The sequence below is a fragment of the Ornithorhynchus anatinus genome, chromosome X1 (assembly GCF_004115215.2).
Source record: "Ornithorhynchus anatinus isolate Pmale09 chromosome X1, mOrnAna1.pri.v4, whole genome shotgun sequence".
NCBI lineage: Eukaryota > Metazoa > Chordata > Mammalia > Monotremata > Ornithorhynchidae > Ornithorhynchus > Ornithorhynchus anatinus.
Window position 1 is genome coordinate 80,261,518 of NC_041749.1, and position 23,237 is coordinate 80,284,754.

Genomic DNA, 23,237 nt, shown 5'->3' on the forward strand with positions numbered 1-23,237 from the left:
CGCTGCTGCTCTCGGTGCTTCCACTCTGGGCTCTCCTCAGGGGCCAGGCGGGTTCCTGCCTCTCACTCAGGATATGGGAACGGGAGGGGGAAAGTGAGGGTGGAGTTGGGGGGGGGGGGCGGTGTGGAGGGAGGAGGCACTGGAGCTGCCGGGAAATGCCCTTGATGCTGCTGTGTATATGTCTGGGCAGAGCCAGTCATGCTGCCCCAGCCTTAGTAGCAGCCCCATTATTCCAAGCAGGACCTAGGGCAGCAATAGATTAAACAGACCTTCCTCTGTCCGTCTCCCCCTGGCCCAGAACCCTACACAGAGCCCAGACCAACACCAGAATCCCCCTTTTTGTCCCTTCCTCCTCCTAGAACACACTACTGAAAAGGCTCTCCCCACAAGAAGGGGGAGGGGGTACGAGTGGAACAGCCAGACAGGATCTTGAAAGCCCAGACCGAAGGCACAGGAGGAGAGGGAAGCTATGGAGCATGCTCTCTGTGTGACTGCCTGCTGCCATTCCCCACCTAGGGCATCCCTCCCCCTACTTCAAAATTCTGTTCTCAACTCTTCCCGGAAGCCTTCCTAGACTTGCCCCATAACGTTTGCTAATGCCTTCTATGTGCCAAGCATTGGGGTAGGTGCAGGCTAGTCAGATCGGACATAGTCCCTGTCCCACATGGGGTTCACAATAGGGGAAGCACGTATCTTTTCTTCATTTTCCAGATGAGGAAATGGAGGCCCAGAGAGATTAAGCAACTTGCCTAAAGCCACACAGCAGGTCAGTGACAACACTGGGACAAGGACCCTGGTCTACCTGACTCCCATTCCCGTGTGCTTTCCACTGGACCGCCCTGCCACCCCATCCGGCTCTGCTCACCCCATTCAATCTTATTTATTGAGCACTCACCGTGTGCAGAGCACTGTACTAAGCACATGGGAGAGTGTAATCCATAGAGCCGGTAGACACACTCCCCGCCCTCACCAAGTTTACAGATCAGAGGGAGAGCCAGACGTTAATATAAATCAATTATGGTTATGTACATAAGTGGTGCGGGGCCCCATGGTTACACGTACACGGTTATGTACATAAGCGGCGTGGGGCCGTTGGAGTCGGTCGCGCCCGTGCCGATCCGTTTTCATCCGTTTCTGTCTGCGCACCCCCATCAGCGCTCGGTAAATACCATCGATCGATTAGCGGTAGCCTGTAAAGAGTTGTCCTTTCCCCTACCGCCCAGTACGGGGCTCTGCCCCCCATATGTGCTCAAACGGAGCGGTGACGGCGCTCTCCGGGTGACCACGAGGCCGGCATCTGCGAATCCCGTCTGCTCCGGACCCAACCCCGTTGGTGCTGTCTGCCTAGGCCCAGGCACCCAGGCCCTGCTCCTTCGACTGCCAATGGACCGTGAAGGCTGCGGGTCGAGGGCAGGGGGCGTTCCGTTGTCCCCTCCCGAGCACCAAGCACAGCGCTCCGCGTGCGGTATGCGTCCTATAAACGCTGCCCATCGGTGACCAACCGATCCTGCGCCCCGAGCTCCCCCCTGCCCCTTTCCTTCTCCGCCCCCTTGGATGGAAAAGCGGGAAACACCCAGTGCGACGGATTCTGTTTATTCTCTCCAATTCTCTGTCCCTGGGGCATGTGGTTCCCCCAAGGTCCGACCGTGACTGAGCCGGGCCCGAGCCAGGCCGTGAGGATGCGAGGTGAGGTGGAGGGCAGGCTGCCGAGGCTTTAGTGTAGGAAGGTGGAGGGACGGGGCCTGGTCCCCGAGATATGGGGGGTGGACGGGGGGGGGCGGGAAGTGTGGGGTGGGTTCAACAGGAAGAGCCGTTTTGGTGGGGCTCTAGGGGAAAGGGGTGGTTTCCCAGAGAGGTGGGGCCAGACTAGTGGAAGTAGGGGGCGGGCGGGAAAGGCCCCCTGTCCATCACCCGGCAGCTGAGATGACTAGTCACCCACTTGTCCTCCCCACTCCCACCCCCCGGTTGGGGCGGAGTTGCAGGAGGAGGGGAGGCCGCCCCGCCCAAAAGCGATCGGGGTTTTCGGCTCTCCCTGGAGCCGGAAATCGGCGGACCTTCCCCGCCGATGGGCGGCGCCCCCGGAGGAAGGGAGTTGCGGCCGATGCCCGGGGCCGGCGGGGAGCCCCAGCCCGCCGGTCCTCCCTCCCGCCGGGTGGCCGACGGGCAGCGGAAGCGGAAGGCCGGGGGCTCGCCGAGCGGAAGCGGAAGCGGCGGGAGCGGTCGGGGCGCCGGACGGCTCGGCGCGATGGCGGAGCCTGGCTCGCAGGCCCCGCCGCCCCCGGGGACCCCGAGCCGCCACGAGAAGAGTTTAGGATTGCTCACCACCAAGTTCGTGTCTCTGCTGCAGGAGGCCAAGGACGGAGTGCTCGACCTCAAGCTGGTGCGCCTGCGGGGTGGGGGAGCGGTTAGCCTTCGGAGCGGGCCCGGGCCGGAGAGGGGGGGTGCGGGGCCGGCTGCAGAGAGGAGGGGAGGAAGCAGGCCCCGAGGTTAGCTCTCTCCTCTCCTCCTCCGCCATCCCGGGAAGGGAGGGAGGAAGTGGGGGGCCCGAAGGAAGCCGAGGCGCCAACTCGGGCCCCGGAACGGCAAGGAGAGTCGAGGAGGAGGATGTGGGGCTCAGGAGGGAGAAGCTGGAGGGGGGGCGGGAGGTAGCGCCCGCGGCCCGGGAGCGAGCGCGACGTGGAGAAGAGGGTCGCTGGGTCGTCGGGTCTGGTCCGGGGGTTCCAGTTTGTGGGGAGGAGGACGACTCCGGCTCCTTTCATCCCCTCCCCCCCCCAACCCGGTCAGGCGGCAGACACCTTGGCCGTGCGGCAGAAACGACGAATCTACGACATCACCAACGTGCTGGAAGGGATCGGGCTGATTGAGAAGAAGTCTAAGAACAGCATCCAGTGGAAGTGAGTGAGGCCGCCGGTAGCTAGGGGAAGCCTCGGTAGCCGCGGGATGAGGGATTCTTAGCGGACTGGGGTGAGTTCCCGGGGAGGGGGCAGTGTGAATCGGGCCTACGGGCCGTCACCTCGTCGTGGCATCTCAGCGCAAGTTGAGGGGTCCCCAGGCAAGGGGACGTCTGCGTCGCGGCAGTCCGAAGGGCTAGCTGGGCCCGGGGAAGCCCCTAGATCGATCGACCTCTTGTTTGGGGGGTGGGGGGATTGGGAAGGGCTAGTTGGCCCCGGGGAAGCCCGCTTCCCTCACCCCCCGTCCCTTGTAGGGGCGTCGGGCCTGGTTGTAACACCCGGGAGATCGCAGACAAGCTCATCGAATTGAAGGCCGAGATTGAGGACCTGCAGGAGAGAGAGCAGGAGCTGGACCGGCATAAGATCTGGGTTCAGCAGAGCATCCGGAACGTTACCGAAGATGTGCAGAACGACCAATATCCTTTTCCGTTCCCGTCGTGACCCCAGCCTTTCCACAGCTCCCTCGCCCCCAACGGGATGCCCGCTCCCCTCCCGGCAAGGGCAGGCCCCGTTTCCAGCCCTTGGTGTCTCCCCATCTCAGTTCTGGTTCCACGGCATCACCCTTCCCCTCTGCACCTCTGGCATCCCACGCTCACCCCTTTGTTCGCTCTCCCGATGCGGCCGTGTAGCGCTTTCCTCTGGCCTGAGGTAGCCCCCGCGAGGTCCTTTGGCCCTCGTGACAGACTGTAGACTCCACCCCCACCCGAGAGAGACTTTTGCCTATTAGAATTCCTCTCTCCTGGAACCAATGCTTCAGCTTGCTTCTCTTAGAGTCACTTCGAACCAAGTGGATTCTCCAGGCCACTGCTCCGTCCGTCCCTATCCCAGGAGTGGGTCAGCCACATCCCTTCACTAGTCCCAGGACTTGAGATCTGATTCGGATTGGTTCAGTGCAGCCTCCCAGACTCTGACCCTCTCAAGGAGTTAGGTCCTTGGCCACTAGGGCCAGTGAGAGGGGCCACTGGGGATGCGATTCCTTCTGGGCAGCACCGGAAGCCTTTCCTCCTTAACTCCCAGCACCTTAGCCTATGTGACCCACGAGGATATCTGTAGGTGCTTTTCAGGTGAGAAAGGGTCTCGGGCAGCTGAGAACTGGGCCGCGTCCCACCCGTCCTGCGCTACAGGGCAAACTCAACATCAGGTCAGGGTTTTTGGGTATTTTGGCCAATTCTGGATTAGCCAGCTAGCAATGAAGTCCCCGTTACCTCAACTCGGCATGGAAGAAATGAAAAGGATTGGACCGACACTGTAGGCCTGAAGTCCAGCATGCCATCCTCCCACCCCCACCCACCCACCACCGTAAAATGCCGTCCTTGTGCATGCCTGTCAGTTTGCCAGAGCAGGCTTAAAGGTGGGACCAGTGAAAACAGATTCCTAGACATTCATCTTAGTGGCACAAGGCAATCCCCAGAGTGGGCAGAATTAATGTATGGCAGAAAGGCGGGAGCGGTTAACCTGAGCCGAAGGGCTAGTGCCACGGAGGCGACGGGATTCCTCAGGGCTCTCCGGGAACAGAGCCTGGTACCACAGGTTCAGGTCAGTGAAGCTGAGGAGAGGAGATGGGGTGGGGACTGCGGGGCGAAAGCGACCTCCTGTGAAAGCTCCGGGGGACCAGGCTGGCAGGGGTGGCGGCACCTAGTCAGGGAGACCTACCTCCCGAGAGAGAGGGGGCTTGCTTCCTCTTGCCCCTCATCAATCAGTGGGATTTATGGAGCACCTGCTTGGGGTCGAGCACTGTACTAAGCACTTGGGGAGTAAGTAGACCCTATCCCTCCCTCCAAGGAGCTTGCAATCTAGTGGGGGAGATGGGCATTAAAATAACTTTACAGATAGGAGAAGCAACCAAGAAGCTTTGGGGCAGGATGAGCATCCATAGGCACCACGGCGGGGAGGGTATGGGAAGATGAGAGGTTAGTCAGTGAAGGCTTACCAGAGGAGATATGATTTCGGAAGGGCTTTGAAGTTTGGGACAGTGATGGTCTGTGATGGGGGAGGGTTCCAGGGAGGGTGTGGGCAAGAGGGTGACAGTGAGAGATGAGAGCAAGGCACGGTACTTTGGGGTTTGGGAAGTAAAGTGTGCAAGCTGGGTTGTAGTGGGACAGGAGGGGGCAAGTTGATTGATGCTTTAAAGCTGATGGGCGCGAGTTCCCGCTTGATGCGGAGATGGATGGTTGACCATTGGAGGTACTAGAGGAGTGGGCTGATGTGTTTTGGAGAAGTGAACCAGCTAACAGTGGAGAAGCAGCGTGGCTCAGTGGAAAGAGCACGGGCTTTGGAGTCAGGGCTCATGAGTTCGAATCCCAGCTCTGCCACTTGTCGGCTGTGTGACTGTGGGCAAGTCACTTAACTTCTCTGTGCCTCAGTTCCCTCATCTGTAAAATGGGGATTAAGACTGTGAGCCCCACGTCGGACAACCTGATTCCCCTATGTCTACCCCAGCGCTTAGAACAGTGCTCGGCACATAGTAAGCGCTTAACAAATACCAACATTATTATTGACTGGAGATAAGGAGATCAGTGAGGAGGCTGATGTAGAGGAGTCAAGATAGGTTGTTAACAAAGTCCCTACAGTTAATCACCTGCTTGGAGAGTTCCAAGGGGGTCGGGGGGACAAGCATGGGAATCTGGGGGCCCACATGCTCAGCACCTCCCCCCCCCCGCCACACTTCTGGGCCTGCAAGAAAGAACCTTGGCCTAGACACACCCATGGGTAGAGCGGTGTTATTGAACCTGCAGTAAAAACTTAATATTAAGTCCACAAATATTAACCTGCCAAAGGATGGGGGTGGCCTGGCTTTGGGCTCATTGATTTTTGGTTTGGGTTTCTTAAGGCAATGCGGACCTGTTATCTCTCTGCCGTTTGGTTTTATCAGTGATTATCACGTCACCTACGTTTGGTGTCTGCTCTGGCTTGGAGGATGGGAAAAGGAGCCAAGAAAAGGGAAGTTGTGCTAGTCAGAGCAATGGGGAGGGCAGATGGGTGTTGTCTGCTGGGTAGAACCCCTTCCTCCACCTTCCCTGTCTGCTCTCAGGCCGTCGGGACCCCTCTGGGCCTCAGTTCCTCTTCCTCTAGATCGATTGGCCTCTTGTTTGGGGGGTGGGGGGTGGAGGGATTGGGAAGGGCTGGGACTGCTGTAGGGAAATAAGAATGGTGGTGTTGAGTGTCCACTGTGTGCCAATCAGTCACTCCACAGTATTTATTGAGCATCTACTGTGTGCAGAGCACTAGTGTAGGAAGCAACTAGTGTTGGGGGAAGCAGTGTGGCTCAGTGGAAAGATCCCGGACTTGGGAGTCAGAGGTCATGGGTTCAAATCCCGGCTCTGCCACTTGTCAGCTGTGTGACTGTGGGCAAGTCACTTAACTTCTCTTTGCCTCAGTTCCCTCATCTGCAAAATGGGGATTGACTGTGAGCCTCACGTGGGACAACCTGATTACTCTACCCCAGCACTTAGAACAGTGCTCGGCACATAGTAAGCGCTTAACAAATACCAACATTATTATTATTAGTGTAAGCACTTGGGAGAGTGCAGTACAGCAATGCCTAGCGTTGGACTAAGCTCTGGGGTAGGTACCAGAGAATCAGGTCAGACCCAGTCCTTGTCCCTCAGGCAGTGGAGTAGAGCTCCCCCCCATGTCATGGGGCCTGGAGCCACCTGGAGTGTCACTGGGAGAGGCAAGAACGCTCGCTGCCGCCTCCGTACCCCACCGGGAGTGCTGGGGACTCTGGTCCAGAGCAGCCTGGAGAGCACTGGGTCCGGCAAGGAGAGGCCTTGGGGTCTCCTGAGTGATCTACTACTGCACCATATTGATGGAGATGGTGGCGGGGAAGGTTGAAAGGGCAGACTCCCCACTTTTAAGTGTAAACGGATTGGGAGGGCCCTAGGGGCAACCCTCAAGCCAAGCCGTGCTCCCCCATTTTGGACTTCTAACTGGGAGGGAAAACTCTGTGCTGGCCTGCATGTGAAAGCTTCTCTCCTCCCCAGAAAAGCATTGCATGGCTGACACCGGACCCGCTGATCTGGGTAGAGGTCTGCAGTCTTGGGGCTCAGTTTAGGCCATGCAGGTGTGAAAGTTTGGGGTGGGGACAGATGTGTGCCCTCAGTACAGGGGTCGGAGGACACCTCTTTTCCTCCCCCCACCCCCAACCTTCTGGCACTACCCTGAAATAGGGGTCATCCATACTTGGGCCCCATTCCTGTGGCCTTGGACTCTTTTGGTCTCTGGGATGGACAGTCTCCCGTTCTGCTGAGGAGAGGTAGTATGCTAGGGCTCTCTTGGATCGGTGGCTTCGGCGGACAGAGGGCTGTGTGCCAAGCAGCACCTGCCCAGTTCTGGGCATCCAAGGGCTCCCAGCACCCTGTCCGTCAGATGGGCATGTGGGCCCCTGGTCAAAGTGGTCCCTGGTTTAGTCTCTGAACAGCTAGTCGCTGCCACTCCAAGCTTCTGGGTTGCCCACACCCTCCACCTCCGGGGTTACGGTTACGTGACAGCTTGTCCCGCCACGTACCAGCCTATTGAGGAAACCCGTGGTGCTGTTCCCGGAAGGAGGCCGAGGGTTGCCCGCCCTGGCGGTAGTCTGGCCCGGACAACTGCGCAGGAGGCAGGGCAGAGGGAAATTCCCATGGCAGAGGGCGATCCTCCTTGTGACTCTGCTCTCTGCAGAGCAGCGGTCACTTTCTGTTTGTTTTCCAGGAGACACGCTTCTGGCCATCCGAGCCCCGTCGGGGACCAGCTTGGAGGTGCCCTTCCCTGAGGTGGGTGCTTGGGGGTTGGGGAGGGAGCCAGCTGCCCGGCTTGATAAGACAGGAGCAGGGTGGGGCAGGAAAAAGTGGCTCCGCCACTTGTCAGCTGTGTGACTTTGGGCAAGTCACTTCTCTGTGCCTCAGTTCCCTCATCTGTAAAATGGGGATTAAGACTGTGAGCCCCACGTGGAACAACCTGATTACCTTGTATCTACCCCAGCGCTTAGAACAGTGCTTGGCACATGGTAAGCTCTTAACAGAGGCCATCATCTTCATCGTCATAATCATCAAAAAGAATTGGTACTGGAACACAGCTCCCTCTCCCCTCCCGCCACGAGGAGGAGGAACTGCCAGGGCCTACCAGTGAGATTAGGGGTAGAGCCAAGAGATCTCGGAACTCTTGGGGTTGGTAATCCTGGAGGAGGGATGGGCAGGATATGGCCCTAATCTATTTGCTGTTGTAGTGCCTCTGCCGCTCGCTTAGAATCAGGGAAGAATCATCATCGGTGAAAGAGGCTGCACTCCCTGCCCCAGGACTCCCTGTTCTTTCCGTGGTGGCTGGGGGGATGATACGTGCAGCCCTTTGTGGGCCTCAAGGGAACCTAGTCCATTCCGAAACGCCAACCCCACTACCTCCCAGGGTAGGGTCCCTGTTCGTCAGATGGGCATGTGAGCAGGGTCAGATTGTAACCCCCACCCCCAGGCTCCTGGGAGAAATCCTGGTGGGTCAGGTTCCATTTGGGTGGCTCTCTGGGCTGCATCTTGCTCTCCAGAGCAGCTCCTGACTTACTCAGAGCTTGGAGCAAACAAGAAACTGCTTGGAACCAGTTAGAAAAGGGGCATGTGGAAGCAGAGAAGCTTCCAGAGAAGCAGCGTGGACTAGTGAAAAGAGCCCGGGCCTGGGTTCTAATTCTGGCTCCGCCACTTACCCACTGTGGGACCTTGGGCAAGTCACTTAACTTCTCTGGGCCTCAGTTCCCTCATGTGCAGAATGAGGATTCAATACCTGTTCTCTTTCCTACTTTGACTGTGAGCCCCATATGGTCCCTGATGATCTTGTATTGACCCTAGTGCTTGGCATTTTTTTTTCTTATGCCATCGAGTTGTCTCTGACCCATAGCGTTGCCATGGACACATCACTCCCAGACCTCCCCACCTCCATCTGCATTCGTTCTGGTAGTGCATCCATAGAGTTTTCTTGGTAAAAATACGGAAGTGGTTTACCATTGCCTCCTTCCACGCAGTAAACTTGAGTCTCTGCCCTCGACTCTCTCCCGTGCCACTGCTACCCAGCACAGGTGAGTTCTGACTTATAGCAGATTGCCTTCCACTCGCTAGCCGCTGTCCAAGCTAGGAATGGAATGGATAGGCCACTGCTTGACTCTCCCGCCTGTATTCGAGACTGGTAGAGTACTGGAAACTCTCCAGATGCGACCCTGAGGGGGAGCTTGGCATGTAGTAAGTGCTTAACAAATACCGTAATTATTATTAATTGTAAATGATCACCTTTCCTCTGGCCAAGCTGATTTGCCTGCCCCCATCCTAGAGGCAGGGCCCTACCATTCTCCCCCGGGCCTCAGGTAACCCTGTTGGAACTGCTCCTTTAGGGCCCGAACGGGCAGAAGAAATACCAGATCCACTTGAAGAGTACCAGTGGGCCCATTGAAGTGCTACTGGTCAACAAGGATGCCTGGAGCTCCCCACCCGTCGTGGTGCCCGTGCCCCCCCCCAGATGACCTCGTCCAGTCCCAGCCTGTGGCCGTCCCTTCCCCCCCGCCCCAGCCGGCCATCCCCCCAGATCAGGAGGCTGCGATTCCTGGTGGTGCCCGGGCCTCCACCCCCACGGCCACCAGCACCCAGGTCCACGGTGCTGCTGGCCAAGCGACAGCAGGCACAGGTGAGGCACTGTGGGCCGGGGTGGCAGCCAGCGTGGATGAGAATGTGAGCCCCACGAGGGACAGGGACTTTGTCCAACCCAATTTGTTTGTATCCACCCCAGCGCTTAGCACAGTGCCTGGCACATAGTAAGCGCTTAACAAATATCACAATTACGATTATTATTATTATGAGGGAGTTGGGTCAGGGGGGCTGACCGAGGGTGGGGCGGCAAGCTGAGGAAGCCAGAGAGGAGCAGTGGGCCCTTTGGCTTTCATCCTATAAGAAGCTCTTCTCTTCCCTGGAGAGGGGTTACTTTTTGGGGAGCGGGGATCTGACTCACCCCAGTAGAGCGACTCCTATCCCTAAACTGACACGTGTGTGTATGTGTGTGTGTTTTCATAGAGTGCAGCGGCTCTGGGGCCGATGCCAAGGATGGGAGCACACTCACCCCTCTGGATCCGCAGCCTTTGGAATCGTCTGCCTCACTGGACAGCAGCTCTGTCCTGCCCCACCCATCTACCTCCTTCGAACCTATCAAACCGGATCCCACGGAGAGTGAGTACCCCTCAAATGGGGATGGGACCGTGCCGGGGGCCCTCCGTCTCCCCTCTGGCCATGGCTGGAATAGTGTCAGCTCTCGGGAGCCAGACCTCCTGAAGGGGAGCAGAACCCTTGCATAGGGACCCTGGGAACTTCTGAGAAGGTCAGAGCGAGGGCCCGGCTGGGGTGGGTGCTGGGAGTGGGAGTTGATGCTGCTCCCGTGGCAGGGCATTCACCTACTGAGCATTAATTTGCTCTACCGCCCCATGGGGACAGTCTCTCCATTCCCCAGACCTGTTGGGGAATGAAAAACCAGTCAAAGCAAAGCCCCAAGAAAGGAGGGTTGGGGAAAGACTAGGGATTCGTCCATTCGCTTCCCACCAAGAGCAGTGAGCCTCACGTACCCCCAGACGGTCGGACTCTGGGTGGGTTATAGGAGCACGGTGTGAGGTTAGTGTGCTGCACAAGCTGGGGGAGTGAGCCATGCCTCACCGTCGCGGGGAGCCAAGGAGGGCTGGCCCACCAGTGAGCTGTCTTCTGAGCTGGGTGAGTGGGTGGCTGGCTGCCGGTTGGCTGGCTCAGGGTATCCAGAGCCTGCTCCCCATACCCTCCCTCAACCTATGGGAGGGTAAGAGAAAGGGGAGGGGTAGGGGGTGCAATTAGGGTGTCTGCCTTGTGAGTCACATGGTGGGCCTTGCTCCAGGGTGGAACAGGGTGGGGCAGAGGAGGATGTTCCTCGGGGAGAGTGTCTTATGCTCTTATGCTTTAGGTTTGGAACAGCCCAAATGCCAATGTGGCTGCTAGAAAATAGGGGCCGAGACCAAGGCACTTGGAAAGATGTGCCCTGTCCCGTCCCGCTCTCTTCTCTTCCCCACTGTCCCCGCCACGGTAGGACGCGGGGCGGGGGGCGGGGGCAGCCTACAGGGAGGCAGTCAGCTGTCACCGCCAATGTTGATTCCTAGTCAGAGCCCCAGCAGAGATGGGTGGAATTAATCAATGGTATTTATTGAGTGCTTACTGTGTGCAGAGCCCTGTATTAAGCACTCAGGACTCTACAGTACGACAAAGTCAGTAGACATGTTCCCTGTCCACAAGGAGCTTACAGTCTACATTGGAAGCAAGAGACATTGAAGGGTATCGAGGACAAGGTGCGACGGCAGGGGGCGGGTGGGCGAGTGTGACTCCAAATTCAAAAAGGTGTGGTTTGGGACTAGATCTTGATTAGCTACGGGGCCTGGATAAAGAGAGGAAGGTGCTGTCTGCTGGATTCCGGGGATGGTGGAGTTGGAAAGAGGCAGTGGGGAGGATCTAGCGATCTAATGGGGTGGGAGAGTTCGGACTGAGGCTCAAAGTTGGGGGAGCAAGGGGTGCGACCCAGAGGTGGAACTGCAGATTTGGGGTTGAAGGTGGGGCAGGAGACCAGAGGTGGGCCAGAGGACGCGCGCCCCCTCCCCCCCACCCCCGCCAGCTCCCTCTGGCTTGAGCCTGAGCGCTGACAGTGATGTCCCTGTGCTTTCAGTACTGGAACTCCCCAAAGAGCTGTCGGAGATGTTTGATCCAACCAGAGGTAGGCCAGCCAGCTCACCCGCTCCCACCCATCCTCCCAGTTAAATGGCCCTGGCCAAGTCTGAGCCCGAGGGCCGGGTCCCACCCCCTCATCAATTCCACTGGGATTGGGCCTCTTCCTTCTAGGAGGAAGACTTGGATCTGGCCCCTGCTCACTCCGCTCTTGCCTTACATTGGTTCAGGTGGTGACTGGCAGAGGAAATTGGGCAGTGCCAGCCCCTTTCCATGTGAGAGTCAACCTAGCCCTGCGCAGCTGGGCAGCGAGTGTGGCGGTGCCTGGTGTAGCTCCCATTTTTTAAAAACCTTGAATCGTGTGTCTGACCTTTACCTCCATCCCGCCCCACCCCCCCACCCCCCAGTGGTTCTAATTAATTCACTCACACACATCTACCTCTCCTCTTCACTCCTCCGTATCTGCTCCGGGTAGGTTCCTGAGTCCAGAGCTGTGTGCCTTGCCTCCTCGGCATGGGGTTCTGAGATCTCACCTCTAGCCCCACTTGGGCTCATTGCGTGGTAACAGCCCCGCTTCCCTTCGGCCTCGACATCTGAGCTTCTGGGAATGCTGAAGGAGCCAGCTTGGGGCTTCCCGGAGCAGGGGCCATGGCTGTCACCTGGACCATGGGACCTGAGTTTCTGGGCAAACTCAGGGTTGCACTGGGCCCAGAACCATGTCGAAATGGGGACAGAGAGGGGCAGTGACTGTGGTGGGGTCTCCCCAACCTCCCTTCCCCCCTGGGGTTGGGGGTGGTGGTGCCACAGGCCAGAAGTCATGAGCCCTGCTCCCTGCCCAAGGCTTCTCTGACCTTACTTTGTTTCTGCAGAATGCATGAGCTCTGATCTGCTGGAGGAACTGATGTCCTCAGAAGGTGGGTAGCAAGCAGGGAAGGGTTGAGTCTCTGCATTAGAGAAGGGGTTGGAGGAGTTAGTCCCATGGGAGACCCCCGGCTCCTCTTGGGCAGTGCCCTCGGGGACAATTTCCCCAAGAATGGGTCCTTGGGGACCCCCGGGGGCGGAAGGGTTGGGTGCTGCTCCCAGGCCAAAACCAGGGTGAGCCATACTGTGGAGGTCCCTGCAGTGTGACGTGGTTCCCCTCCCCTCCCCCCCCCAAAACTCTCTCCCTTAGTATTTGCTCCTCTGCTCCGCCTCTCCCCGCCCCCCGGAGACCACGACTATGTCTACAACCTAGATGAAAATGAGGGGGTCTGCGACCTCTTCGATGTGCCCGTCCTCAACCTCTGACTCCAGCCTGCTGGGGCTGCGTGAGCACAAACTGTTTGACCTGGAGAAAGGGCCCACCCCCTACCCAGCCTGTGCCTCCCCCAACCTCCCACCCCGGCTGGCTACACTGAAGGGCCTGAAACCAGAGTCACAGACTGATGCCAGCTCAGCAGGTCCTCTTCCCTTTCCCTCCCTCACTGCACATTTAGGGTACAGATTTGTCTTCCCCTCTGGCTTGGGCCCTTTTGTTTTCTTCCAGGGCCTAGGTCCAGATCCAGCTCTTCCTCCCCCTGCCCCCATCCCTTTCCTCCCTGTAGCCAAAGTCTTTGCCACATACCTCTCTGGGCTTCCTAGGGCCAGGTGCATGGCACCTCCATTTAGGGTGGCTCAACACTTCTCGTACCAGCCTCCACCCCAATGCAGTAGCGTGCCCCCACCCCCCCAAGTGTCGGGCAGGGATTCATTCATTCAATCAATCGTATTTATTGAGCGCTTACTGTGTGCAGAGCACTGTACCAAGTGCTTGGGAAGTACAGTGTAGAAACTTAAGTAAAGGGAGGTACAGGGTTTGGGGCTGGGCTCCCCTCAGACCTGGCCAACTTACTTGAAAGGGCCGAGGTCAGTGGGCATAGCACCGCGCCTTCAGGGTGATCCGCTGCCGGAAAAGGGCTCTCATCCCGCACACACACCTCCCCCCCCCCCGCACCCTACTTCGAGCCACTATCGCTACTTTGGTTTCCCGCGGCCCCTCCGCTCTCATGTCCTCCCCAGGGGCGGGCCCCGGCCTTGAGCTGCCCGCCCCCACCCCGATCACCGCCACTCCATAGACCTCGTGCAGAGCTGGACCACCGGAGTCCCTGTGCATATTGTCTTTAGCACCCTCGTTTGCTCTTTGTTTGCCATCAGACGATGTTTGGAGAAAATATTTAGGAAGAGATTTACAGGAATGTGGATTCCTATATAAAGATTATTTTTATACTTTTTGCAGCAAAAGGAATTTGCCTGTATTATTTGTACAGCGTTGAGTGAATAAAAAGCCTTTCGGAGCCCTGTTTTAGTCACTGAGTCTTTCCTTCCTCCCCCAGCCCCCTCTTTGGAAGGGTGGCGTGGCGGGAGAGGGCAGCTGGGGCAGCCCCACCGCTGTTCATTCTGGTCTGGGAGGAAGCAGGGGATCCCAACTCTCAGCGTGTGCGGGGAGGACCGCCTGCGAGACGGAGCCAGAGCCGGCCTTCCAGCTTCTGCTCGGAAGACCCTGCGTTGGAAGAGCAGATCGGGGACACCGACGGCTCTTTGCCCGCTCCCTTTCTCACCTACCCCGGCCACCCGATCCCGTGAGCAGGGGCGGGGCCCGGCCAGGTTGTTGGGGGCGGGGCCACCGGTCCCTCCCTTCCTCCGTCCCTCGGGATCCCTACCCGGAACTGCTCGGCCGCTCCCTAGGGAAGCCCAGGGCGAGCGGGGAGCGCGGCGTTGCCGGTGAGCTCGGGGGGGGGGGGGGGGGAGGGCAGGAGAGCCGGCCCCAAGGACTCCCAGGACGGGCCCGCAACTCTCTCTTCCTCTTACCTTCTCCAAGGGGGGTGCTCCCGAAACAGGTTGGTAGAGTCCCCTGTCACCCCCGTACACTGGGGGCGGAGGGGGCGCTTCCGACATCTCGCCAGGCCCCTCTGGGCCCGGGCCCGGCCCCTTGTGTCCCGAGGCGGACAGGAGGTTGAGACCTGTCGGCGCTCGCCTCAGGAATGTGGCCGCCGATGCCCCGCCCCACCCCCAACCGTCCCGTCCCGTCCCGCTTCCCTTCCCCACCCTCGTCCCCCTCCCTGAGTGCCCCCGACCGTGTCCCCGCTGTAGACCATGGCGCCCCCCCGGGATGTAGTGAAAATCGCCATCGAGCTGGAGGGGGCCAACCCGCAGCTCATCGAGCTGGACCAGGTACTCGCCCTTCCTCCCTGTTCTCTTGCCCCGCGTTTCCCCCTCCCGACACCTTCGCCGAACCTTCCCGGGCTCCCAGCAGGGCCTGCCCAGACCAGGCCGCCCCTCTCTCCCCCTGCCCCCACCCCGGACACCCTGCTGCCCCCGACGGCCCCCTCCCCTCCCCCCTGCCCCCTGTGTTGGGCCCGACCCCTAGGGGAAGGAGACCTTGGGATCCTGGTGACTCACCCTTCTGTTTCCAGGCCAAGCCCTTGACTGCAGTCCTGAAAGAGCTGTGCGCCAAGTGAGTGGCGGGGACCCAGGGAGAGGGTGGCGGTGGTGGTGTAGTGAGTAGGTGGGGATAGGGCAGCCAGTCCGAGTGTGTCTCCCTCGCTCCCCTCTTCCCGTGGCAGGTGGAACCTGAGCGATTGGGAACACTATGCCCTGCAGCATGCCGACGGTCACCGGCGCTACGTCACGGAGAATGTGAGGACGCTATTCCCAACCTTTCAGGCACCCCCAGATCCTGCACTTGTCCCCCATCCCGCAGCCCAGCCCCCCCTTGTCTCTCCCCCATCCCTTCTGTCCTCACCTCGGTGCTACAGTGTTGAAACCCGGAAGTCCTTTCCCCACTGGATCCTCGGTACTCTGACCGAAGGGTGGGAGGCCACCTTGGGCACGACGGCTCCAGTTGCCCTTTCTTCTTCGGTGGGGGCCGAACCGGGCCCGATCTGCCACCTACCCTCACCCCAGCTCTGTCTGCCCCCAGAACCGAGGGGAGATCAAGAACGGGAGTATCCTCTGCCTCAAACCCTCCCCGGTAAGGACCCTCCCGCCATCATCCCATCGCAGCTCCTCCCCTCTCCTCTTTCTCTTCCTGCTTTTCCCTCCCTTTCTGTCCTAGCTCCCTCCGGCACAGAGCTCCGCTCCCCTCCCTGCTTCGTACACTCGCTGCTTCCTGCTCCTCCCTGAGTCTCAGCCCCTCCCTAGGACACTCTGCTTTCCTTTTGCCTCAGCAACGCTCTGGTATGGACAACCTAGTCCATTCCCGAAACTCCAGCCCCACTACCTCCCCCAGCTGGGCCTTTCCACTTGGCTCTCCACTCCTTGCCACCTTCCCCATATGCAGGGTCAGATTGTCACCCCCTTCCCCCCTGGCCCCTGGGCTCCTGGGAGAAAGCCTGGTGGGTCAGGTTCCATCTGGGTGGCTCTCTGGGCTGCATCTGGCTCTCCAAAGTAACTCCTGACTTAGAGCTTGGGGCAAATGAGAAACTGCTTGGAACCAGTTAGAAGAGGGGCATGTGGAAGCAGAGGAGCTTCCAGAGAAGCAGCGTGGCCTAGTGGAAAGAGTCCGGGCCTGGGTTCTAATCCCGACTCCGCCACTTACCTGCTGCGAGACCTTAGGCAAGTCACTTAACTTCTCTAGGCCTCAAATCCCTCATGTGCAGAATGAGGATTCAATGCCTGTTGTCCTTCCTACTTTGACTGTGAGCCCCATATGGGACCTGATGATCTTGTATCGACCCCAGTGCTTAGTACAGTGCTTGGCACAGAGGAAGCGCTTAACAAACTCCCCAGTTAGTCGTCATTATTATCATTCCTTGGCTCAAAGTCAGCCTCGCCTCTCCTCCCCTGCTCAAATGTTCATGCTGGGGTGTCCCGGGTATAGGTTTCTGATTCTGAGCTGCTCCCACCCCACCCCGTCGAGGGCCCCCAGAAAAGAAAGTCTCTTCCAGTCTCTGATCTAGCCAGTGGAGCGTCCCTCCGCACCAACGGGGCCATTCCTGCCGGTTCCGACGTCTCCTCCGCTCTGGGCCTCCACTCCGGCTCTCGTTCCAGGAGCAGGAGGTGGAACAGCTGCTGGGTGGGCTGCAGGCTGGGGGCCAGGAGGGGCGGCGCCCGCTGCTGCGGCGACTTGCAGCCCTGGCCCCTGACCTCACCTTTGCCCGGGAGTTCATCAGTCGGGACGGGCTGCAGAAGCTTGAACTCATCGTGGAGCATGGTGACGAGTGAGCAAGGACTGGGACGGGAGCAGGGGTGGCGAGCGGGGTCGGAGGCGAGGGTGCTGCTGGAACTTCTCCTGGAGGGAGGGGTCTCAAAGGGTTATCGGTGGAGTGGGGTGGGATGGATGGGGTGTGAGCACGGGGTGTGGGGCTTCTCTGACTTTGGGGGTGATTTCTTTGTGTCAGCCTGGGTGAAGTGCTGGCTCTGGCGCTGCGGGCCTTCTCGGAGCTCATGGAGCATGGTGTGGTGTCCTGGGAGACGCTCAACCCGTCCTTGGTCAGAAAGGTATGGGAGTTGGGGGGAGGTGTGAAGAGCAGGAGATGGGGAGAGGCTCCCCACCCCCAGCTCCCACCTCTAATTTTCACCTTTTCATTCCATCCCTTGTGTCCCTTTTCTGCCCTTCCCCGGCTTCTCCCCTAGGTGACTAGCTATGTGAATATGAACCTAATGGATGTATCGGTGCATCAGCTGGCACTGGGGTTGCTGGAGAATGTGGTTCTGAACAGCTCTGTATTGGGCCAGATAGTCAAGAACGAGATCCCTGTGGATAGACTGCTCACCCACCTGCAGGTGTAAGAGCCCTCTTCCAGGGGTTGGGAGAGCGGAGCCAGAAGAGGTTCAGCTAGGGTTGCTGGGGCGGGGGAGCGGGGACGCCGAGTCAAGCGAGTCTCTGGTCACTACTGTCCATCCCTGGTCTCAGGATTAACCAACAGCTGCAGACCAAGGCCATGGCACTGCTCACGGCACTGCTGCTGGGGGTCACTGTCCCTGAGCGCAAGGTGAGGGTCTAGATGGGTTGGGGGGGGGGGGGCGGGCAGGCAGGAGAATGGGGGGGACAGGGGACGAGGATTGGGCAGGGCTGGGAGCAGAACACCGGGAGCACCGGGAGCAGATCCTGTTGGGGTGGAGGCCTCGGTTTCCCAGCCTCCGTGACCCAATCCCCAACTGTCCCCTAGATCATGTTGGACGACCTGTGGCAGAAGAACCTTCGCCTGTACATCCAAAAGGTGGGAGCCAGGGCCCGGGAAGAGGGGGAGCAGGAGGACCCAGAAGGATGACGCCCAGCGAGGCACCTGACCCCCACCAAATCCATCTTGAGTACCACACCCGACCCTATTCTGTTGGCCACCCAGCCCTGCCTAACCCTGAGTCATCCTTTGTCTGAGTTCAGTTCCTGAAGCCTGGGCTGGAGACCTGACCGAGGTTGGACCTCCCTGTCTGTCCCCACCCAGAATATCATCCACAGCTCGGCACCCCTGGGGGCAGAGATGGCCCATCACTTGTATGTGCTGCAGGCTCTGAGTCTGGAGGTGTTGAAGCCACGCATGCAGACGCCTATCGATCCCTTCAGCCAGGTGGGACCAGGAAGGTGGGGGTGGGCCCCTGAGAAGGGGGCGGGGGAGGTGGGGGAGGACAGAGTAGGATCTGCGGCCAGGGGCTCAAAGATTTTCCCCGTCGGGCTGGGCTCTCAGGGTGGAGGGAGGTTCCTGACCTGTCGTTCTGACCTTCCCAACCCCTCTTCTAGGAGCAGCGAGAGCAGCTTCAGTCCCTGCGCCTGGCTGCTTTTGAGCCAGATGGGGGGTCCCCCACAGGGGGACTCAATACTGAGCGCCGACAGTCCCTCTGTGCTCGCGAGTTCCGCAAACTGGGCTTTTCTGTGAGTCGCCCCACCCTTGCTCCTCCCCTGCCACGCACACCCACACCCAGTGCAGGGTCCTCCCCCTCTTCCTCCAGTCCTTCTCCTTCCTGCCTCCCACTTACCACTCTGTACATTTTACCTCTAAGGACCCTCCCCGTGGTCTTCCTTGATCCTGTCCTGCCCGTGCTCACTTATACCTCTGAGCCTCTCTCCCCCAGGCCCCCTTCCCTTCCCACAGGCTTCCCTGTTGAGAGCCGGCTGCCTCTGCAAAGGGCCCTGACCTTCCTCTCCCCAACCAGAACAGCAATCCTGCTCAGGATCTGGAACGTGTGCCCCCTGGTCTGCTGGCCCTGGACAACATGCTCTACTTTGCCCGCCACGCGCCTAATGCCTACAGCCGGGTCAGTGCCACCCCAACCCCTTGGTCCCCTGGAGTGCCGGGGAGGGGCCGGAGGAGGGGGAGGGGGGCTGGAGGCTGCGATTCTTTTCCAGTTTGTGCTGGAGAATAGCAGCCGTGAGGACAAACACGAATGCCCCTTTGCCCGGAGCAGTATCCAGTTGACTGCGTTGCTGTGTGAGCTGCTGCATGTCGGGGAGCCCTGTGAGTGAGAGTGTGCACCTGAACTTCCCCACTAGGGTTGGGGCCCCCATTTTCCTCAGACCCCAGAGTGACCCCTTCACCCCATTTCTGTTTGTCTTTGCCCCGAGAGCTGGGTTGGGAGCCACGGTCCTGAGGTGCCTGCCCTGATCCCTTCCCCCAGGTCTTGGGGTGGTAGGTCCTTTTCTCTGCCCTCACTGATCTGTTTCTGTCTCTTTGGCCCCTTTAGACTCAGAGACAGCCCAGGACTTCTCCCCGCTGTTCTTTGGGCAGGATCACACCTTCCACGAACTCTTCTGTGTCTGCATCCAGCTGCTTAACAAGACCTGGAAGGAGATGCGAGCCACTCAGGAGGACTTTGACAAGGTGGGGAGTCGGGAGAGGCCTAGGGGTGGAGGGTGAATCGGGCCGGGCGGCTCTTTGGGTGTCAGGGGCCACCGTACCCCAGGGGAAGGCTGGCACTAAAGGTGGCACGATGCCTGGGTCTGCCACTGAGGAATTGAGGGGGTCTGTGCCCAGGGCAGGTGCTGCAGGTGGTGCGAGAGCAGCTGAGCCGGGTGCTGGCTCAGAGGCCGAGCTCGCTGGAGCTGTTCCGCTCCAAGGTGAACGCCCTGAGCTACGGGGAGGTGCTACGGCTGCGGCAGACGGAGAGACTCAGCCAGGAGGGCACCCTGGCCCCACCTATCCTGTGAGCTCAAGTGGCGGGCGGGAAAGTAGAAAAGGCAGGGGCAGGAGGGGATCCCACAGGGTGCTAGGAGGAAGGAGGTCAGTACCCCAACCCCATCGCCTTCCTATCCGCCAAGCTGCCTCCCCTGCCCCCAGTGTCTCCTACTCCCAGGGGCCCCCACCAAGTGTCCACGGAAGCAGCGTGGCTCAGTGGAAAGAGCACGGGCTTGGGAGTCAGAGGTCATGGGTTCGAATCCCAGCTCTGCCACTTGTCAGCTGTGTGACTGTGGACAAGTCACTTCACTTCTCTGGGCCTCAGTTCCCTCATCTGTAAAATGGGGATTAAGACTGTGAGCCTCATGTGGGACAACCTGATTACCCTGTATCTACCCCAGCGCTTAGAACAGTGCTCTGCACATAGTAAACACTTAACAAATACCAACATTATTATTATGATTATTATCCTTTTTCCCCTTGTGCCCCGAGAGCCCCTTCCCCATCCACGCCTCATTGCTTTGTACTCTGAGGGCCTCCCCTCCCCATCCTTTCACATTGGTGGAGTGCCTTATCCTTCTGTCCCCTGGGATCTACTGAGCCCCGCCTCCCCACCTCCTCATCCATCCAGGGAGCTGCGTGAAAAGCTGAAGCCAGATCTCCTGGAGCTGATCCGTCAGCAGCGGTTGCTGCAGCTTTGTGAGGGGACGCTCTTCCGCAAAGTCAGCAGCCGGAGGAGGCAGGGTCAGTGCGGTGGGGTGGGGTGGGGATGGGGTTGGGTTAAGTTAGGGTTTAACGAGAGGGTCAGGAGTCAGTGGAGAGGGGGCAGTGAAGGTCAGTGCCCGCTCGCTAATCTCCTCTCCCCCTGACTTTGCTCCTCCAGACAAACTTTGGTTCTGCTGCTTGTCTCCCAACCACAAGATATTACACTATGGAGACGTGGAGGAGGGCTTGAGCCAGCCTACTGCCGAGAGCCTACCGGAAAAACGTGAGAGGCCGAGGGGGCAGGGGGCAAGGTTCCCCTGCCTCCTTTGACCAAGAGCCCTCCCACCAGAGGGTGGATTAAGCTTCTTCCCGCTGCCCTGACTTCAGCTCCTCCCTTCCTTTCCCATCTCTTCTCCCTGCACTACTTCAACGCACTCCCTCCCATCCCTCCCAACCCCACCCAGCTTTCACCTAAGTGAGATTTGTGATCCTCATTCGAACCTGTATCTCCCACAGTCCCTGTAGCAGAAATGCGTGCACTGCTCGTGGGCAGGGACTGTCCCCATGTCCGGGAGAAGGGCTCCGGGAAGCAGAACAAGGTGAGTTTGGGACAGAGAGGCTGGGTGTGCCCTTCCCCGCTGACGTGTCCCAATGTCCCCTCAAGCTGGGACTCTGAATGGGAAGGGTAGGGATATGGGCAGACAGCCTTCGCTCTGTCCTCCCAGGACAGATTGGGTCGAGACCTGTCTGTCTGTCGCTCCAGCTTCTTGGTCTCCACTCCCTTCTAAATGCCATTTCAGTAGTACCCCTTTGGTGTCCCGATTCCACCTTTCCCCCCATTCCCCCCAAGACCACCCTCAGCTGGGGTCCCTCCTCCCACCCCTCATGACACCCCACCCCTCCAGGGCCACACCTGACTGCAGTCCCCTGTGCTCCCTGCAGGACGTCTGGGAACTAGCCTTCTCTGTCGGCTATGACCTGGGGGAGGAGGAGACAGCCTATCTCAATTTCATCGCTCCCTCCAAGCGAGAGGTGAGCTCCAGGCCCAGCTGAGTGGGAGAGGGGGGTCGGTTGGCTGATAGCACCTGCAATGAGGGGCTATCTGGGCAAGTGGGAAGAGCCTTGGGTCTGGAAGGGGAGAGAATGGCACCAAGTGAGATTGAAAGTTGGGGCGATGGAGACAGGAGGATGATGGGGGGCGGGAGAGGCAGATGGGTTAGGCAAGAACAGCAAGTGGGCAGGCAGAGGATGAAGCAGTGGGATATTCGGGGGCCTCCAGGCCCCACTCTCAACCTAGCCCTGACCCCACAGTTCCACCTTTGGATGGATGGGCTCAATGCCCTGCTGGGTAACCCCATGAGTAGCGAGCAGACGCGAATGGACCTGGAGTTGCTCCTGGCCATGGAGACGAAACTGCAGCTGCTGGAACTGGAAGCTGTGCCCATCCCGGACAGGCCGCCCCCCGTGCCTCCACCACCCAGCAACTTCAACTTCTGCTGTGACTCCGGCGTGGCCGAGCCTTGAGGGGATGGGTGGAGAGTGGGGAAAGGAACAGAGACCCCAAGGTCTCTCCTGATATTGCCCTCGTCTTATGGCCCCACTGGGCTGCACACGCCAGGGAGAATGAGGGGAATTCATTGGTGGAGGGCAATGGCTTGATTTGACTGTAATAATCATAATAGGGGCTCCTTTGGCCCCTAACCCACAGGAGCGCAAGATCAGTGTCTCACTGTGGGGGATGCTGCTACCCAGATACAGTGGCTTCTAGCTCAGGAATAAAGAGGTCTGTGCCCAGGGCGCGCACACCTGTGTGAGCATGAACACACACACCTGCATCTCTGTGCAAAAGAGTCTGAACGCAAGTGTTTGTCATGCTCAGGAGGACTTCAGGCGAGACGGAGGGGATTGCTAGGAAGGCTTACGTGGCTCTGTGGAGGGAGAGGCACATGGCCCACGGTGGGGCCAGTGTTGCAGTGAGCTTCAGGGTGTCTATCCGGATTCAAGCCACTTCTCTGCTTCTGAAACCTCCTCTCTTGGGGTCTCAGCTCTGCGAAGGGCAGAGATTTAGGGGTCCTGCCCCCAAGAAAGCGTATGCCACACCTAACAGGGGGCTGGGGCCCTGGAGTGACGTGAGGCGATGCTTATCCGACTTCATCTCATGGAGTGGAAGCAGCTAAGCCCCATAGCTAGAGTTAGCTTTGGGACCACCTGGTAGGACAACTTGCCTTTCTGTCATCCCTGCCTCCTCTAGATCCTATCTGAAGGCTTGGGAGTGTGCGAATGAAGATTTCATTTGGAAAAAGTGTTAAACGTGGAACTTGGTTTCCAAGTGTTTCCCCTGATTGGGGCCGGGTGGGGGTGGTGTGCGTGTGGGCTGGTGGGAGTATTGGAGAGGAAAATGCTCTAAATACCCAGATCCCCATTTGGGGAACCTCTAAACAGGAGGCTGGGCTGGGACACACACACGTGAGTGTCAGGCGGTTCAGACATCAGGAGCCCATGGGGTGATTTCCCCACGTGGAGGGTGGCTAGTAGCCAGCTGGTGAACAAGACTGTCAGGGGGCCTTATGGGAGGAATGAGGCATAGAAGGCTGTGCGTGTTGAGCATAGAAAGGGCTGCACAGGCCCCCAGTCTAACAAGCCCTGATTCTACCCTCCATTCGGACGGGACTGAAGGGCTCAGAGCGGCCAGCCCAGCCCGGGGAGAGGCAGTCAGGGAAGCCCTCCTCCTGTGCTGGTAGACTGACTGTTGAGGTCTCATCGGTGCCCTGGGACTGGGCTGAGGCAGCATTTGTGGATGTTGGAGGCGACTTGGGGCTTGAGGCTGAAAGTTT

At 59.1% G+C, this 23,237-nt stretch overlaps 2 protein-coding genes and 1 non-coding gene across 3 annotated transcripts; 2 read left to right on the top strand and 1 right to left on the bottom strand.

The window, feature by feature from the left end:
• Nucleotides 1–1,852: 1,852 nt before the first annotated feature.
• On the top strand, nucleotides 1,853–13,945 carry E2F4 (E2F transcription factor 4). The gene is given in 11 exon segments (XM_029050734.2): nucleotides 1,853–2,380; nucleotides 2,785–2,894; nucleotides 3,206–3,367; nucleotides 3,972–4,015; nucleotides 7,644–7,705; nucleotides 9,301–9,414; nucleotides 9,416–9,590; nucleotides 9,974–10,126; nucleotides 11,631–11,678; nucleotides 12,499–12,543; nucleotides 12,801–13,945. Coding segments are annotated over 11 exon segments (1,344 nt in total). The 5' UTR covers nucleotides 1,853–2,065; the 3' UTR covers nucleotides 12,917–13,945.
• On the bottom strand, nucleotides 9,002–9,139 carry LOC114806879. The gene has a single exon (XR_003754934.1). It is a non-coding gene; the product is annotated as a small nucleolar RNA SNORA7 (small nucleolar RNA).
• Nucleotides 13,946–14,284: 339 nt separating the features above from the next.
• On the top strand, nucleotides 14,285–22,224 carry ELMO3 (engulfment and cell motility 3). The gene is made up of 21 exons (XM_029050731.2): nucleotides 14,285–14,368; nucleotides 14,738–14,818; nucleotides 15,061–15,101; nucleotides 15,211–15,283; nucleotides 15,567–15,617; nucleotides 16,637–16,806; nucleotides 16,987–17,086; nucleotides 17,222–17,373; nucleotides 17,502–17,580; nucleotides 17,758–17,808; nucleotides 18,034–18,156; nucleotides 18,327–18,458; nucleotides 18,740–18,841; nucleotides 18,933–19,041; nucleotides 19,268–19,404; nucleotides 19,563–19,726; nucleotides 20,330–20,442; nucleotides 20,582–20,686; nucleotides 20,920–21,002; nucleotides 21,346–21,435; nucleotides 21,715–22,224. Exons 2-21 carry the CDS (start codon nucleotides 14,741–14,743, stop codon nucleotides 21,925–21,927), a joined length of 2,166 nt encoding a protein of 721 aa, XP_028906564.1. The 5' UTR covers nucleotides 14,285–14,368; nucleotides 14,738–14,740; the 3' UTR covers nucleotides 21,928–22,224.
• Nucleotides 22,225–23,237: the final 1,013 nt, after the last annotated feature.